Below are 18,883 nucleotides of genomic sequence, written 5' to 3'. Positions count from 1 at the left end.
TTGTCCTGTTGCAGCACCCAAGATCGCTTCAGCTTGAGTTGACAAACAGATGGCCGGACATTCTCCTTCAGGATTTTTTGGTAGACAGTAGAATTCATGGTTCCAAAACAACCCCAGACCATCACACTACCACCACCATATTTTACTGTTGGTATGATGTTCTTTTTCTGAAATGCTGTATTCCTTTTACGCCAGATGTAACGGGACATTTGCCTTCCAAAAAGTTCAACTTTTGTCTCATCAGTCCACAAGGTCTTTTCCCAAAAGTCTTGGCAATCATTGAGATGTTTCTTAGCAAAATTGAGACAAGCCCTAATTTTCTTTTTGCTTAACAGTGGTTTGTGTCTTGGAAATCTGCCACGCAGGCCGTTTTTGCCCAGTCTCTTTCTTATGGTGGAGTCGTGAACACTGACCTTAATTGAGGCAAGTGAGGCCTGCAGTTCTTTAGACGTTGTCCTGGGGTCTTTTGTGACCTCTCGGATGAGTCGTCTCTGTGCTCTTGGCCGGCCACTCCTGGGAAGGTTCACCACTGTTCCATGTTTTTGCCATTTGTGGATAATCTTGGCATGACGTCTAGCTTTTGAGGTGCTTTTGGTCTACTTCTCTGTGTCAGGCAGCTCCTATTTAAGTGATTTCTTAATTGAAACAGGTGTGGCAGTAATTAGGCCTGGGGGTGGCTACGGAAATTAAACTCGGGTGTGATACACCACAGTTAGGTTATTTTTTAACAAGGGGGCAATTACTTTTTCACACAGGGCCATGTAGGTTTGGATTTTTTCTCCCTAAATAATAAAAACCATCATTTAAAAACTGCATTTTGTGTTTACTTGTGTTATATTTGACTAATGGTTAAATGTGTTTGATGATCAGAAACATTTTGTGTGACAAACATGCAAAAGAATAAGAAATCAGGAAGGGGGCAAATAGTTTTTCACACCACTGTATACACTTTTTTAAAAATGACTTGTCTTAAACAATGGGACCAAAAACAAAAAATAACCTGAAGAAGCAAAATCAGCTCTCTATGGTCGATCCAATAAGATCATAGCTACTGTAACATTTCAAGTGTGGGGATTTGCGCACTGGAAATGCCAATCGGCATCTCATGAAACCAAACACTGGTAAAGGCCTAATCTTTTATAGACTTTAATAAAAATGTATTCAGTATACAATAACCATACCTCGCCTCTATATTCTACTGCAGAAATACCAGCATAAAAGGGAACAAAACAGCTAGCAAGAAGTACCTGAAATTACAAAGATTAATGTTATGCATGGAAGAATGGAATGGAGTATATCAGTTTGCAGCCAATAATATCCATTAAATTTTGGAAAGAACTATACAGCACTGTCTGCAATTAAATTCAAGTAGTAACATTTATGCAAATATGCTGTGAAGGATTCTGGAACATTTTGGATCACAGCTGGGCAATACTGGTTTTCTGCCCTCAGAACAGCAAATGTTGTTGGTTTTGCAATACTGGGCTTCAGTAGCAATTGGGATAAGACAGCAACCAAACGTGGGTGCAGTTGTACATGTTTTTCATGCTATGCTTTTACTGCAGTTTGCAAAGAGAAATACCTTAATCAATTCGTCTCTTGAGGAGAATTCTGATATCATGTAGTTCTTTCCAGTTTTTGCGTGAGTAATGGATATATGAAGACAACTTCCAGCAGTCTTGTGCGCATCTGCTGGCAGAACATCCTCTATTCCATCTCTGGAAAACAAAATATATATGGGTAATTTATGACATGATTACTACAAATATGCAGTAGTATTCAAACGTTTTCTCATTTTTGATAGAAATTGATACTTTTATATCATGGTATCATTACATTGGTAGGAAAAATACTGCAAATGGCTATTATGGCCTGAAAGCACTGGTTTATAATATATAATTCCCATATGACTGCAAAGTGGCATTTTAGCAGACATCCAGTGTCCCAATGTTAATCTCTCTTAGCTCATCCTTAATAAATCATGCCAATTGGTTCTAAGTGAAACCATTGTGATCGTGTTAACATGGATGAAACCTGTTATTTTGGTCAGTAAAGCACAAAAAGCATCTTTCCTTGGGATGCAAGGTACTGGTTTTCCTTAAGTCCAAATCTGGGCTTAAAAATGACCAAAACAAAACAGCTTTTTTCAAGGAAAAAATTAGTCATTGTTTTGCGAAGTGAAAGTTATTCCATGAGACAGATTGTTTTTATCAAGGAGGTGAACTTTGCAGTTGATCAAACCCAAACAGCTTTATGGGTTTTCAGTCTTCAGTTTGCCCAGTTTCTTCAAATTTCTTTATTACTCCTTGTACACTGGAAAATCCAGTCTGGTTAACTATTTCTTCCTGACTGTTACCTCATTGATACAAAAGTATAATTTCACATCTGTCAAGTGTTAGCTTAGCCACTTTCAAAGTTCTACTGGAATCACCCTTTGACTTTACCGTCCGACCAATATTGCTCTTTGTTTGTTAAAATGCATCATTAGGACGCATGGTTCAGATAATCAGTACCTCATTAATATGAATCAAGTGTACAGCTGATGAAATTTTAACAAATATATGGAATGATCAAATCTTAAGTAGATTTGGGAACTAAATTTGTATTTTTCTAGTTAGCTTAAAAGATATCAATTAAGTTTTTCAATAACCACAAGAAATTATTGTTACTTTTAATTATATTAATGTATATAGGTCATGTCATTTTCTATCCTGCTTATTCTAGAGCAGGGTCACAAGAGCCTATCACATCTAGCATAGGGTGCAAAGCATGAACAAAAACTGGACAGGGCACCAGTCCATCACAGGGCAAACACACATTCATCAAACACACCATGGCCAATTTAGCATGGCCAATTCACCTAACCTGCACGTCTCTGGACAGTTTGGGAGAAACTGAGGCATCTGGAGGAAACATACACAGACGTGGGGAGAACATACAAACTCCATGCAGTGAGGACCTGGGATGTGAACCCTAGGCTCTTAATTGCGAGGCAACAGCGTAACCACTGCGTGACCATGCCACCCTTTATTCTACACATTTATTCTAATGTTATATAGCATTTTCAGAAGTAAATAAAGACTTACTTCTCAGATGACTAGCTTTAAAAATATTTTTTCTGAGTGGCTAAGATTTTTACATAGTTGTTGATGTAGGATGAATTGGCCCTAGTATACATGTGTGTGTTCACTCTGCGATGGACTGGCACTGTCCCAGTGTTGTTCCTGTCTTGAGCCTGATGATTGCTAGGAAAGGCTCCAGCTGCCTCACAGCCATGATAAGTGGTTTAAGAAATGGATGGATGGATTCATCTATATGCTACTTCTGGAAGTAACAGTTCTATACAATATTATACACATTTTACAGGATAGTAATAATTCGCCCATGAATCCAATTTCTTCACCCATTTAGTTTAATACAGGATAACAGAAAGTGGGAACCAACTATGAATGGAGTGCTCATGTGAAATAGTTATTTCCATATCATCACTCATACTCACTCAAACTTGGCCAATTTACAGAAGGTAAATGGACCTAGCATGGATGTAGAGGGAAGTCAGAGAAAATTAATGCAGATATTGTGGGTAGTGCCCATTCTGCTAGGCTTTAGTTCCAAACCAAGCCTGTTAAGACAGCAGATTTAGTAAAAATCCTGTTGCACAAAACCTTACATTCTAAATGACTAAGTTTCAGCATGTACCAGGATATTCCGGTACTTCACCTGATAACAAAGATGTAAATTAGAGTTGCACTAACATCTTTGCAGACATTTCTTGAGCCAGTGGGCACACAAATTGACTCAGAAAAGAACAAAGATCTGCAATTCAGTGACAACAAGGTTGGAGAGAATGGTGCACCTATACGAAGCCCCTGGTTTTGTAACTGGAAGTGACTTTAATCCAATCATGAGAAGTTCCACCGTTCTTCATAAACTAGTTACATTTATCCGTTCTGAATACTGTATATTCTCTCAGACAGAAAACCCATTCACTGATCTCTCAGGAGTATTCTGAGAGCACTCTGCTCTTACACTCTTCAAAATGACCTTTCAAAATCTCTCTCTCTGAAACTAAAAGTTGACGGGCTGCTCTCTCTCTCTCTCTGGAAAGCTGAAACTAACAATTTCTTCTCTCCATGTGGCCCAGAAAGCTGAAATCCAGTCTGCCAAGCCAAAGCGATTTGCTAGTAGTATGAAAAGGCTAAGAAGCAGCTATTACTTCAAATCTGGGAGTTCAGCATCTAATCTCTTATGCTAGAAAGAGTAATGCTTTTCTCTGTGAAGTTGCAAACGACACAGTAAAGGGCCTAACTGAGAAAAGCACTTCACACCACAGGCAAAGGATCATACAGCAAAGAGAAAGAGTGCACTCCAATGTAAGAATAATCCTCCACTTGAACCCGGAGCAGCAATAAGGTAACAACTCCACACAACATTATATAGCATCTTTAAAGACTTGGTATTGTAAAACTATTTGTCTATGCCAAGATAAAATAGAACTGTAAACAGCAAGCCTCTCTAGGATATATGTTTGTCTGTCTAGTCGGTCAGCGTCCTGTCTTATGTATCAATAAATACTGTATATGCAGTTATCGTATTTCTATAATCCTTGTGTTTATCAATAAATTGTAGGATCATTAGTAGTAGTAGTATTATTGTGTTTCTTTTTACCTTGATAGAAGTCTAAAGGCTGGAGACACGCATTCTACAACAAAGAAGGGTAAGGTAAATAAAGTTGGAGCCTCGGCTAATTATTTAATTAATTACTGGCATTCAAATGCACGACCCGATAGTGCTGGGCAGTATACCGGTTTATACCAAAAAACATTTTTTATTTTTGTTATGATATGGATTTTTTTTTCGGAACGTGGGGCAGCGGGAAACTGTTTAAGGGGGGACCTTTTTCCACTGATAGCACCAATAAACACGCATGCAACAGAGTACATGCGTTACTGGAGGCATTGAGCGGTGAAAATGGACAGAAAATATTCCAAAACAGAAGCTGTAGCAGACGATAAAGTTGAACATGATGACACAGAAGAACTTTTGACGAAAAAGGTGCTGTGTTTGTTGTCTGGAGATAGTTTGGTTTTAAAAGGTTGGATGCGGACCATTATGTTCAAATGCGTTAATACTGTTTCTATACTACTGGATAATACTGCAAGCCAAGTTGTACTTGTTTTATTTTTTTTTTCAATACTGTGTAATATACCTGGTTACTGTGTAATAGTGTGATGATGCTGGTCCCCTACAGACTCCCTCTTCTCACATGGGAGTCTGTTGAACCAACACCGTCGATAGTTATGACCAAGATGAGCTGAGAAATCTCATTGAAGTCAGGGGATGGTGGAAAGTGCTCAAGTGCTTTTGTTAAAAACAGTCAAAAGTAAAACCAAAAGTGTTCATTGTGCAGTGTTTAGAAAAATACAGTACCCAAATAAATAGCAAATCCATAAAACCAGTGAAATGTTGCGATAAAATCCATAATAAATAAATCCGTTAAAATAGAGGTTAAAATGCAGTCTCTCACCTTGCCCAATCGCAGCACACCACCTTCTGTTTCCACAGCTCACCCTTCACTGGTGTTGCCAGCGGAGCCTTTACGCACAAACTGCTTTCTGCCAACTCCTGTCTTGGCTGCCGCCACACTGCGCAGCCAGACAGTCTGAGGTCGGCACACCTCCCATCTTCCTTCGTGGTCACTCAGTCGCTCCTCAGATCCATTGGGAGGTCTTACATTTTGCTCGCCTAACTCTACACGCTTAGTCAGTGGGATGAACCAGCCCCTAGATCACCTCAGCCTGCGCTCCCTCACGGAGCCCTAGCTCGTGCTGCCTTCTCCTTCCTGGTGTCTGGATTGTCTCCCATGACTGCCGTTTCCCTTCTTTAACCTCCCTGTGTTCTATCTTTTCTTTTTTCCTTCCCCCTATCCTGCCGGTCCATAAATATACATCTCAGTGGGTGCAGCACCTTATTCACACGCCACAGTAAGCCGATGAAGCAATTGAGAACGATTGGGTGCGACTTGCCCCAATCACCTCATCAACTCCCCGCAGTCGTGCAATCGCGTCCATGGAGACAGACACGGCGAACTGAACCTAAAAACGGACCTTTTTTTTTTTGAAGCCATGGACCCACTATACCACAAATAGCATTATAAATGCAAGTTGCAGTTTTATTATGTATGTATATAGCTTGAAGCAAGGTCCATATTAATGCAATTTGCCTTAATGACGGTTCAGTTGGTAAAGATGTCATCACCAAGTTGCACTTGTTTTATTTTATTTTATTTTGGTGAATACTGTGTAATGTACCTGGGATTGAAGTTTTGAAGTAATAGTATTATTACTGGAAGTTGCACTATTATTTATTTTATTGTTATTATTTATTACTTTAAATATTATGCAGTTTAATGATGGTAAAGTTTTTTTAAAAAGTCACTTTAACATGTCAGTGAACAGAGATTGTTAACATTAACAGAAAGTGTAGTTGGTTTACAAAAAATATTTACTATTTATTCCTTTTCTAAGACATGTTCAGTGCAATACAACTTTTGACAAACACCTCTGGACATTTTACTAAGTCTAAATGCCTCTCTGGATGGTTGACAATATGTTGTCAAAAAATGTTAGTTTTAAGTTGTTTGCAAAATTTGTTCAATAAAAAGGTTCTATATTTTGACTGCAACTGTCATGCAATGTGATTCCTTCTCTTCATTAGTGCCTCCCTCCTTGAAAACTATCACTTTATGGGGCCATGCAAACCTGTATTAATACTTGTGTGCACATGAAACTGTTTTTGTACAATGTACAGTTCTCATGACAGTGGAATAGGTTATTCTTAGCCAGTCTACTGAAGTAATTGCAGTGGAAAATGTGGTTAACTCATGCATGGGGAAAAAAAAAACGTTGAATACCGTGAAACCGGTACAATTTTGAAAAATACCGTGATATAGAATTTTGGTCATACCGCCCAGCACTATGACCCAATAATTAACTGAGTTAAATCTGTCCTCCATTTCATATTATTATGACTGTCCTTGGGTGGGCAAGTTAAAATTTGTTTTCATCTTCCTACAACATGCAAATTCCAAAACACAGAATAATCAGGTACAGGCAGAACTGCTAATCACCTCATTACCTTGTTAGTAACTTATTTCACTTTACCATTCGTTTTTAATTATAAAAAGACACATTGTTTAACAACAAACTTTATGGTACTTGTCAAGACACCTGCAACACAAATATGGGACTGAAGTTGACTCAATCATTCCAAATATTCTACAATAACAGCTTATTTATAAAAGCCAAAGTTGTAGTTAGGACTGTGATGGGTGAGAGCAAGTCTTAATTTTCTTTTATTAAAATGGAACTATTACAATTTTCCAGATTAGTATGCAGGTTTGGAACTTATAGTTGCTTAATAAAGTCTAAAAATGTGGATTAATCAAAATGTAAATCTAGCTAGGACATTTTGTCTACAAATGTGAAAAGCCACTTGACAATTAGAAAAATCTTTCAGGGATATTAAACTTAACAGTGAATTTAATTATTGCATTCTTCATTCAGTATTATCTCTATGGTATGTGGAAAATGAATTATTCATGAAGTATAGGTTTACACAGGTCACATATTTAATGACATTTTGGAAACAAATCCATAGAAGCTGCTTTAAAATACACGAAGAGAAATAAAATGAAATGCTACATAAAACAAAAAGGGAACATAGTCATTTTCTAAAACATTTTGTCTTGAACAAGGTTGTCGGGGCTGCTGGAGCCTATCCCAGCTAGCACAGGGTTCAAGGCAGGAACAAACCCTGGTTGGGGTTCACAGAGCGAACACACACGCACCTCACACACACACCCCAACCACACACTAGGGCCAATTTAGTTTGACAATATACCTAAATTAGATTGTATTTCGAGAGTGTGAGAAAACTGGAGAACCCATGCAGACATAGGGAGACTATGCAAACCTCATGCGGGGAGGACCTGGAACCGAACCCTGGTCTCCTTACTGTGAGGCAGCAGCACTACCAACACACCACCATGCCACTCACAAACATAGTTATAATCCATTATCCACCCCGCTATATCCTAACTACAGGGTCACAGGGGTCTGCTGGAGCCAATCCCAGCCAACACAGGGCACAAGGCAGGAAACAAACCCCGGGCAGGGCGCCAGCCCACCGCAGAACATAGTGATAAGCATTTTTTAATTTGTATAGACCAACCTGGTAACAAACCTGATGAGTACACTTATACAGTATAAGGGTAAGTAGAGGGAAATATCATGATAACGCATTAGCAGAATACTGTTAGTGGTCAGATGCAAAGAACAATAATTCAAAATGAAAGAAAGAGACACATTGGTTGATTCTAAGCACTCATCAGTTCAGTTCACTTAGAGTCTGTTAATATTGAAATGCTACAAAAGGGAATGAAAAGAGCCCACTTCATAGTTTTTTAACTTGTGTGAATTTCTTAATGTTTGTGCATCAGTTATGGGGTTAAGTGCATGTATTTTTGTTTTTGTTTTGTCTGTATTGTTTGTTTGGCAAATGAAAAGAGTTTGCTAATTGCAATAGTTATAGATATTCCACGGATACATTCATCTTGCATTAATACTTTTAAATTCTTGTCCTGAGAATGTATGAATCTGTTATTGCAGGTGTATGACTGTTTTTATAATATTAGATTTTCATAGTGAGTATTCATTGTTACTTCACAGTGTATTGGGGATGAAAGCAAAACACAGTTTATCTTGTAACAGCTTTGTTTTAAACCGAACTATAACCGCTTCTACAGCTACTGACTCTGGTATAAAGGCATGTACCTGGGTGCCTGCAGGGGTTTCTTTCTGAAGGGTCAATATATGATGAGGTTTACATTGAACAGGGCTGGCTGCAATCGCGTTTGGATGTGTCCAGTCAGCCCAGTCTAAATATCAATTAGCTCTAGTCAGATGTTTAAGTGAGTAACTATCACTAAGTGGGTAATCACCTTTTCATTCAGGCCACATAGATGTTGGATAAGTATTATTACTTAAATATAATAAGTATCAATTTAGTGTAATATATTGTTAAATAGTGTTTTGTGTTTACCCTGGTTCTGTTTATCTAATATTAGGGAGAATATGCACACGTGCAGACTGCTGTAATCGTGTAATGGTTTTCCTTCAGAATGCTCTAAAAGTTACAGTAATTTACTTGGCATACTTGAACAAATTTTTCTGTTTCTGATTATTGGTTTAAATAATATTGGTGATTATGTGGTAGAACAAGTAGCAGTTTAAAGTTAATAATTGCCTTTGATTCCAAATTCTTACAATAATGTATCATCAAGCACAAAGTTGATAACATTAATACATAGTGTTATCATGTTGAAAGAAATAATGTGCGAGTGTTACACACATTGAGATCACTGAAGCAACAATACTAACTAATGTGCCACCATGCTGTCAGTGTTTACACAAATAGTACTGTATTTTATTGTTTATTTCACAATAAGTTAAAAAAAACCCACATTACCTTAAGTTTCGTATGAAATCATAGCCGGGTGTGACTGCCCCAAGTTTCAAACTTCGTACTTCATTTGCAAATTTGTAAGTAAATTGTTTGCAATCCTAAAAAAAAAAGACACCTCTGAAAGTTAATTACTATTAATGGAATGTATCTCAAAAATTATGTTGGAGCAGGGATAATCAAAAGGAAAACACAGAGTATTAAATAAATAAACAAACAAAAAATACTAATTATGATACTGCCTTGAATCAAACTGTAAATGGAATATGCACTGTCTATTTTCATGAACTGGTGTTTTGAAATGTGAATTTTTTATTAAGTTATTTTTACTTATATAAATGCACCAACCTGTTAAATTTCTCAAGGAATTAAAGGGTATTTATGCAAAATGCACCATTTTAAGTGAAATAAGTAACTTACTGCAGTGACAGTGAAAGTTCTATATAAATAAATTATGTTGTTGTTGTGAAATTGGGAGGAACATTTTCAACAACTTCACAGATATATAAGTGCGGAAAAGAACACCTCCTCAAGTATGTTCCATTTAATTATATTTTCTGTTTGGTTTTGTACTGGTTTGGGTTACAGAAGTGATCTGCTGGAAGAAAGGCTCGGAACAGACTTCTCAGTTCAACCGTCTCCGCCCCTCTCTTACCCCTCACTCTGCTGCAGTTCTTGTTCATAGCCTTGTCACCTCTCGCCTTGACTATTGTAACTCTCTTCTTTTTGGTCTCCCTCAAAAAACTCTTCACAAACTTCAATTAGTCCAGAACTCAGCCGCCCGTATTATCACGAGATCTCCTTCTACTCACCACATCACTCCTGTTCTGCATCAACTTCACTGGCTCCCTGTCAAGTTCCGCATCGAGTTTAAAATCCTTCTGCTAACCTTTAAAGCTATTCATGATTTAGCCCCCATACCTGTCTAACCTTCTCCACATCGTCACCCCTTCCCGTACTCTTAGATCATCCTCCTCAATTAAATTGACTGTTCCTTCCGCTCGTCTTTCCACAATGGGGAACAGAGCTTTCAGTCGTTCTGCCCCCCGACTTTGGAATGCACTGCCTCCTGAGATTAGAAACATTAATTCATTCTCTCTGTTTAAGTCTTCAGTTAAAACTCATCTTTTAAACTTGCCTTCTCTATGTAAACACTGTACTGTATTGTGTGTTGGGTGTTGTGTAAAGTGTACGGTGTCCTTGAGTGTTTGAAAGGCGCCTATAAATAAAATGTATTATTATTATTATTAGTTCCCAGAAACATCCTGGCAAAGCCACAAGGGATCTAAAATATATTTTCTGGATCTACTCATGAACTTTCTCCCAGCAAACAGCAAGTGTATTCCTCTCCAAGAAATAAAAAATGATCATAGACTTGACGGCACTTATTCTCAAAGAAAATGTTTCACATTTTGGCTGAAAACTGCTCTACTGTACACTAGAGAAGACCGTCAAATGAGGCCTAAAGGCTGAAGTTGTGTGCATACAGTAGAGATGCAGCAATTAGGTCCTCAAACTTGAGACTGTCCAATCTTTAGCTGAATCTTCACAGTCTTGTCCATGAAACCGAACAAAGGGAAGACAAGATATATTCCAGACAAGTGTCAAACACTAAACTAACACAAATCATATACACCTTTCCCTAAGAAACATAAGTAGCAACTTTGTAATCCAGGGCCTAACCAAGCTAAGTGTCAAAACTAGAATCTTCTAAAACCATATTCAAATATATCATATATAGTACTCCTGGCCTATGCCGATGGTAAAGTCGTAATAAAACAGGATGGGGTTTCTCCAAAGAAAGAAAAAAAAAGGAAAAGAGAAAGAAAGAAACAACAGTAATTAAACTGTGCATCTATCATACAACCTACGCACAATATTGCACCCTTGTTACTCAAACACATACTGTATGCACAATATCTCTTAATTAACATTCTAGAAATCTTCTTCTTATAAACAAAGTTCAGTTAATTGTGTTTATAAGAATTACTTATGAAATCTTTGAAAGCACTACAGTTTTTTTGTCTGGCACCTCCTGACTCACAAGTATGAGAAAACGCCCACATACGAGGTGTGGCAGAAAAGTAATGAGACTGGCAACACTGCAAGCGATCTGGCAACGCTGCGCTGTTGACCTTGATAGAGCATGTGTATCAGTACCCTCCCATAGCTCAGTGCGAGTTTCCGTTAACTACATGATTTTTGTGACTGCTATTAGCGAAGTTGTGTTTTTGGTTGTGCGTCACACAAAATGGAACAGCAGAATTTGGAACAATGTTGTGCCAATAAATTTCGTGTTAAGCTTGGAGAATCGGCAAGTGTGACGTTTGAAAAGTTAAAACAGGCCTATGGGGAACATTCTTTATCATGAGCTCAAGTTTTTCAGGGAGGCCTTCAACTTCGAAAACCAATGAAAACATCGAACGTGTGAACACTCTTGTGCGATCAGACCGTTGTTTAACATTAAGAATGTTGAGTGAACAATTAAATTCGAACAGATTTACCGTTCATCAAATTTTGACTGAACATTTGTACATGCGAAAGGTCTGTGCCAAAATGGTGCCGAAAAACCTCACAATTGAGCAGAAGGACGATCGAAAAAACGCATTCCTGTGGTTCCCCAGCCCCCTTATTCACCTGACCTCAGTCCGTGTGACTTTTTCCTAAACTGAAAAATGTCCTCAAAGGACGTCATTTCAGGACTTTATAAAACATCCAAAAGAGTGTAACGGACATGCTGAAGACCATACCGGTTGAAGACTCCCAAGGGAACTACTTTGAAGGGGATAACATTGATGCTTGAAAAAAATAAAAACTTTGGTAAATAAAAAATCAGTCTCATTACTTTTCTGCCACACCTCGTGTATAATTTACCGTTTGACTTTTCTTGATGTCTAATTATGCAGGACATCAAACTTTTTGGGGTTTTCTGTTTATTTTTGGCACTCTGTGCCCCATAAAAACCTACATTTTTATGCCATTTTTGGACAATATTTTGTGCAGGAAATTACACCCTTATGATAAAGAATAAACTGGTGTCTTCAGAAAAAAATCATTAAAATGACTTGGAGTTGTGCTTACCACATCAAAAGACTGTAGAAGTTCACTCCCTAATGGTCTATGAAGGTTTAAAGCCTTTTCACAAAACTTCAAAAAAATAGTAATATAGGCATGCTGAGTGTTGTTTTATGCTATTTTGATAGCAACACATGAATGTATTGATTCTTTACCAGTGGTCTTAGCCTTCTAAGAGCCACTCCTAGTGGATTAAAAGTTATAAATTTCAAACATAAGCATGTGGGGTATCATTTTGGTCTATTTCTAGGTCAGTGTAAGAGTGTGTGATATGTATCGTCTACAATGTTGTTTTAACGATATGCGAGCTGAAATTATCGAGTATGTCACTCAATTTGCAAAAAACAATCAAAAACAAGCCTTGAGAGTCCACACATTCACTGTCTCATGTAGCCTAACAGGACAGACTACTGCGCATGCGTTCATGGTCAGCAGACCACGAGTTAAACTAGCTGCCTAAAATTGAGTGAGCAAACAGCACCAAGGAATAAACAGCCTTGAAATCTACGTCACTAGATTCAATTGCGAGCATGGATCATCCTCACTCGCGTGCAGATGGTTTGGCTATGAAAAAACTGATGTTGCTTAAAAGACGTCAATCTACAAAAACAAAATGTCGGAAATCATTTGCCATTAAAGAGAGCTTAACAACTAACTTGCTTCACCATCCATGAAGTGAAATTGATCTAGTACAGAGGCCTGTTGTGTCAGGCAAAAAAAAAATGCATTCGAACAAATGATATAATTTGTTCAAACTAATTATTTTTATTTCCGTAAGAAGCATATGCCTATCGGGCACATTTTATTTTGAAAGCCGTCTTGGTTGAGGGTCCTCGATTCTAAAGCACATTTTTTTCTTTCATTACTCAAAACACTCACTTAGATCCCTGCCTCCTCACCCTGCTCCATCTGTCCCTATGGAGCAGATGATGACAACAAAAGAAAAAAAAAAGTCTTTTAGCAGCTATTAAAAAAAAACAGGAATTCATAGAAGGTGAGTCTCTGCACACTGGCACTGAAAAGGAGATCAAGAGCTACTTGATGATACCTGAGGTGGACAGTGATGCACCTGTACACCCCTGCCTAACGCAGCCCTTATTGAGAGGGCTTTCAGCACTGGAGGAAATGGTGTTAACATTTAACTGTGCTGCTCTGAACAGAATGATGTTTATATTACACAACTTAATTTTTTTTTTCTGATATCTTTGTATAATATTAGACAGAACATCAATCCATCCATCCATTATCCAACCCACTATATCCTAACTACAGGGTCACGGGGGCCTGCTTAAGCCAATCCCAGCCAACACAGGGCACAAGGCAGGAAACAAACCCTGGGCAGGGTGCCAGTCCTCCACAGGGCACACACACACACACACACATACACCAAACACACACTAGACAGAACATGAAGTTAGTAATTTGTTTAAAAATGTTATAGGTTGGGCGGCACGGTGGCGCAGTGGTAGCGCTGCTGCTTCACAGTTAGGAGACCCAGGTTCACTTCCCGGGTCCTCCCTGCGTGGAGTTTGCATGTTCTCCCCGTGTCTGCGTGGGTTACCTCTGGGTATTCTGGTTTCCTCCCACAGTCCAAAGACATGCAGGTTAGGTGGATTGGCAATTCTAAATTGTCTCTAATGTGTGTTTGGTGTGTGTGTGTCCTGCGGTGGATTTGTGCCCTGCCTGGGATTGGTTCCTGCCTTGCGCCCTGTGTTGGCTGGGACTGGCTCCAGCAGACCCTTGTGTTCGGATTCAACAGGTTGGAAAATGGAAGGATGGATGTTATAGGTTTGGACTTTTTCGTGATTTTGTGCAGTATTTGACACAACTTTGGATATTTACTCAGTAGTACAGTATGTTAGATTTTCGTTGTTGCTTGTATGCTGCACAATTCACCTTACAGTAACAGCCGTGTATGCTCTGATGTTCAAATAAAATTAGTTATTTTATTCCCTTTGGATTCACATCTTGTTTACATTAAACAAAATGTTTTGGTGGTCACACACAATGAAAATGCAAACACTCTTATAAAAGTTGAGTAAATGAAGCATATTTATGACAACTTAAGGAGATAAAAAACAGGTCTCCCATTACTTCATCAGACTACTCCAGTCTGTAATGGAATGTGCACATACCGTTTGCCCTGCATCCTACACCATCGACAATTTTGTACATATTTAACATACAAGACATTTTCAGTATACAGTACCTCTAATTTTTCTGGTGCAGTAGCTAAGAGGGTTGCAGCCAGTGCTCCTGCAGATGCTCCAGCAAAACATTTCATTGTCAAAAGGAGTTTCCTACCATGAGTTTGGATAGCTGAAATAACACCCAGGTGATAGATTCCCAAAAAGCCACAAGCACCAAATGAAAGATTTACAGGAATCATTTTACCTGCGGCAGAGTGAACAAGAGAGTTTCTTTAAATACTGCAATGTTAGCAAAATGTCTATAAATGAACAGTGTCACTTTTATCATTATTTACCACTTAACACAGTGCCAAATTAAATTTAGCAACACAGCAGCACACGGGTTAACCCTGCTTCCTAACACCTCTGGAATCCCAGGTTCAAATCCTCAGACTTGAGCACCGCCTGTGTGGAGTCGTCACATTCTCCTCATACCTGCACAGGTTCTCCTCCCATGTTTAAAAGATGTGCATGTTAGATTTACTGATAATTGTGCAATAGCCCTGAACACATGGGCGTGAGTTAATGCATGACTGGCACTCCATGCAGTTATGGTTCCTATCTTGTTGTTAGTCCTGTTTGGATGGGCAACAAGCACTCTGCAACTATGAACTGGATATCTGTGTATAAAAATGGATGCATAGGTGGACAGATGGTAGGTTGAAAACAGGCAGCAATTACTGGGATTACCTAAACCAGGGTGTTTTAAGAGAAATGCGTTGTTTAAAGACTCACATTCATTAACATATAAAATCAAATAAGGATTGTAAATTGCCAACTAAAAACTATATCACAGTCTTAAAATTTTCTGTTTCCAATATTTAAATAATGTATCTGGAAAAACTGATTCTACTTTAAACACAATCGCCTTTAAAAGTTTTACATTTGTACCCTGTGTTATATCAGCATGGCTTAAATCACTGTAGAATGAAACTGTACATCATTGTGTGGTATTTAAAGGGTGCAAATTAAAGGCTTTGGGTCAGTTTTATCTATAATAAAAAGATCTAAAATACTTTTAACACACAATGGCAGATACCTGCTGATGGATAAAATTAATTAAAAACACATGTAATCAATATAGAGTAGGGATTTTATTGAAGTGGTTTTTCACTTTATTTTTATAAGCATACTGGGTATATTTTGACACCTACACAGCATTATCTAAAAGTGACCCCCTTAAATTGGATACTACAATAACTGGCTATGGCTCTCCCCCAACACTAAGTAGCTAAAGAGAGCTCTGCAAATTGAAATGATCGTTTTTACAAAGTTGTGCTGGTATACAAGCTGTGACTGGATTAGTTAGTTCAGCCAAACCAAAACCACTATATATTCCTTTCTATCATTTAGAATATGAAAATCAATTTATTCGAGGATAAAGTGAGTTAAATCTGATAACATCTGATTGCTTTCCAATTAATTGTTTTAAATTAAAGCTGGTTGCTACATGCGAACTGAACAGTTCTATCTTTGAAAGAAGTTCAAAATCCACAGTCTTTACTCTGGAGAGGAGGCCATAAATTAGTCACTTATTCATACCCATTTAATCCAGTGAAAAAGTGTTAAAATGGTGAAGCCGACAAGTGAAATGTCCTTGACTCAGACAGTGTGAAGCATGCATTGATGTGTAGAAGATGGGACCAAATTGCTCTAGGACAGAACATAATGACTTTTGTTATAGGAGCAGTGCAAAGCACTCATTTCCACATGCAGGGCTTGGTGGATCAGATATTATTACATCTCTGTTGTTTCAGCAACCACATCGAGGTTATCATTCCAGGACAACCCATTCACCTATTTTTTGCGAAGTACAGTAAATAGTTAAGGGGAAGCACAACATTTGACATAAAAATTGCCAGCACTGTCATAATAATGGCAAATTAGTTTTACTGCTTACTCTTCACTGGCTCCCTATAAGTAAGTGTGTGTATGTGTATTTTTAGTGACTTACTAGCAATATTGTTTCTTCAATACACATTTGAGATTTACAGTCTTTAAAGAAAGGAAAAGTTGTACTCCAATGCAGGACACAACAGAACAGGACAACTCACTATGGATATCAGGTGTGTCACTGTAGTAATATGTAGAAGAAACCTAGAGAGGCTGCTGAAGGAAACCTGCAAACACTACAGAGGGTTAATGAACTTGGGATCTAAGGCGAGGCATGCAGCTGTCTGCTGAGTGTATGTTTGGACTACTTGTTCAACTGAAAAAAAACATTTTTATATCTACCCAAGGTGGCTTACAAAGAACAATACAACAATCATTTCCATGTTTTTAATAAAATGAGAGGACTGGAAGGTTAAGGGAAGTGCTCAGATTTCAACAATAAGTCAAGGTAGGAGCCGAAGTGCACATTTTGGAGATTACAGCTCAATTCACTGTCTATACTAAATTGGGTTATTGCATAGTAAGTTGATTTTGTTAATACTTTCATAATTGAACAGCACCATCGTGTCTGGCATAAAAAGTGAAACACCAAAAGAGAGCTAAGTACACTGAGTCAGTTCATTTTAGACAATCAGCATAAGCAATACACAATTTACAAGGAATGCCTTATTAAGCCAAACTATAGTTCACTAGGGAATACTTAGCGGGTAAATGCTAATAGCCATCACGACTGGACAGTTGGTGGCACTGCTGCCTCGTAAATCTGGATGTTACAGTGTAGTCTGCATGTTCTCCCCTTGTGAGATGTGCAAGATATGCTAACTGTTGTCTTTAAATTGGCCCAGTCTGTGTTTGTGCATCAGAGTGTGAATGAGCCCTTCCATGGAAGTACAGGCGGGTAAAGTGACTTGCTCATGGTCACAGTGTCAGTAGCTTGATTTGAACCCACAACCTCAGAGTTTGCAATCCAACGCCTTAATAACTTCGCCACACTGCCTATTACACACTGCAGCTGCAACAGTTACAATAAACCATTTTCCCCAAATGTCCGTCAGTCAGTCATTATCCAACCCGCTATATCCTAACACGGAGGTCTGCTGGAACCAATCCCAGACAACACAGTGCGCAAGGCAGGAACAAAGCCTGGGCAGGGCGCCAGCCTACCACAGGGCGCACACACACCTGTGCACCTAACCTTTATGTCTTTGGACTGTGGGAGGTAATCAGAGCACCCCGCAGACACAGGGAGAACATGCAAACTCCACGCAGGAAGGACCCGGGGAGCGTCTCCTAACTGCGAGGCAGCCGCCCTTCCCCCAATGTGTCCTGTCTATTTTACCCTCTTTTCTGTTTATATTGTATACGTTTTAAGTTAACTTTGCAGGATTTCGTTTAACTTCTACATTTTTGGCGAACCGATTTCAGATAGAATAAAGCTTAATTTGCAACGTACGCTGTCCATCTTGCGAACATAACCGTAATGCCTAATAAGCAACGTTAACTATTAGAACACACAGTGGGCGAGAATAACGGGCACAAGTTATCGGCGAAACTGACTGCTTTCCACAAGAAAGTTTCATTTAATGTCTTCTAACGGCAGTCACCACGCCAGAAATGTGTAACAGATTTTTTTTTTTCACCTACTTGCTGATTTCTGCTATTTTCACTGGATTATATAAAATGTGTCAGTTTTATCAAGTACAAGAAGCACTTCGACGAAGTTTTAACGAGTAATTAACTAGAAACACAGATGCAACAATGTCATTGAGAAACATGTTTAACTAACCTTCTCCTAGGATTACGACATTCTTTACTTTTACCGTGAAAGTGTCTTAAACAATTTAAACCTATATTCCCATGTTCCTTTAGTGTAAAATGAAATCAACCCTCCGACAACCTCATATTTTATGTTTATACTACGGAAAGAGAGAAGGACAAAAAAGCAGAGAGTTTGACTATGCGCTTGCGCAGCTCTGGGTCCTAGCGCGAGGCTATTTTGATGACCTTTATTTGCATGACTTAATAGTATTGCTCAAGTTCAACGTGTAATTTATTGCCATTTGATTAGAGTACAGTACATATCCCTGAAATAAAAACGTACAAAATAATGCAAAAATATTTATTATGCATAATTCTAATAAATAATCAAATGATAAATATTTACAATATGTGAAAATTTTAAAGCACAAAGTCAAAAATAAATT

General features: G+C 38.3%; 1 protein-coding gene across 2 annotated transcripts in view; it reads right to left on the bottom strand.

The window, feature by feature from the left end:
• Positions 1-18,581, bottom strand: part of pnpla4 (patatin-like phospholipase domain containing 4) — a 28,337-nt gene extending 9,756 nt beyond the window's left edge. The window contains exons 1-5 of one of the 2 annotated variants that reach the window (XM_039743576.1): positions 18,466-18,581; positions 14,807-14,991; positions 9,529-9,623; positions 1,583-1,718; positions 1,182-1,247 (exon numbers count right to left, since the gene is read on the bottom strand). In XM_039743576.1, coding sequence (XP_039599510.1) covers positions 1,182-1,247; positions 1,583-1,718; positions 9,529-9,623; positions 14,807-14,986 — 477 coding nt within the window. In that variant the 5' untranslated portion in view covers positions 14,987-14,991; positions 18,466-18,581. The remainder of the gene's footprint in view (positions 1-1,181; positions 1,248-1,582; positions 1,719-9,528; positions 9,624-14,806; positions 14,992-18,465) is intronic. The other variant, XM_039743577.1, reaches the window with a different exon arrangement.
• Positions 18,582-18,883: the final 302 nt, after the last annotated feature.

The sequence above is a fragment of the Polypterus senegalus genome, chromosome 2, assembly GCF_016835505.1.
Source record: "Polypterus senegalus isolate Bchr_013 chromosome 2, ASM1683550v1, whole genome shotgun sequence".
Taxonomy (NCBI): domain Eukaryota; kingdom Metazoa; phylum Chordata; class Cladistia; order Polypteriformes; family Polypteridae; genus Polypterus; species Polypterus senegalus.
Note: the sequence above shows the minus strand (reverse complement) of the source record. Positions and strands in the feature narration are given on the sequence as shown.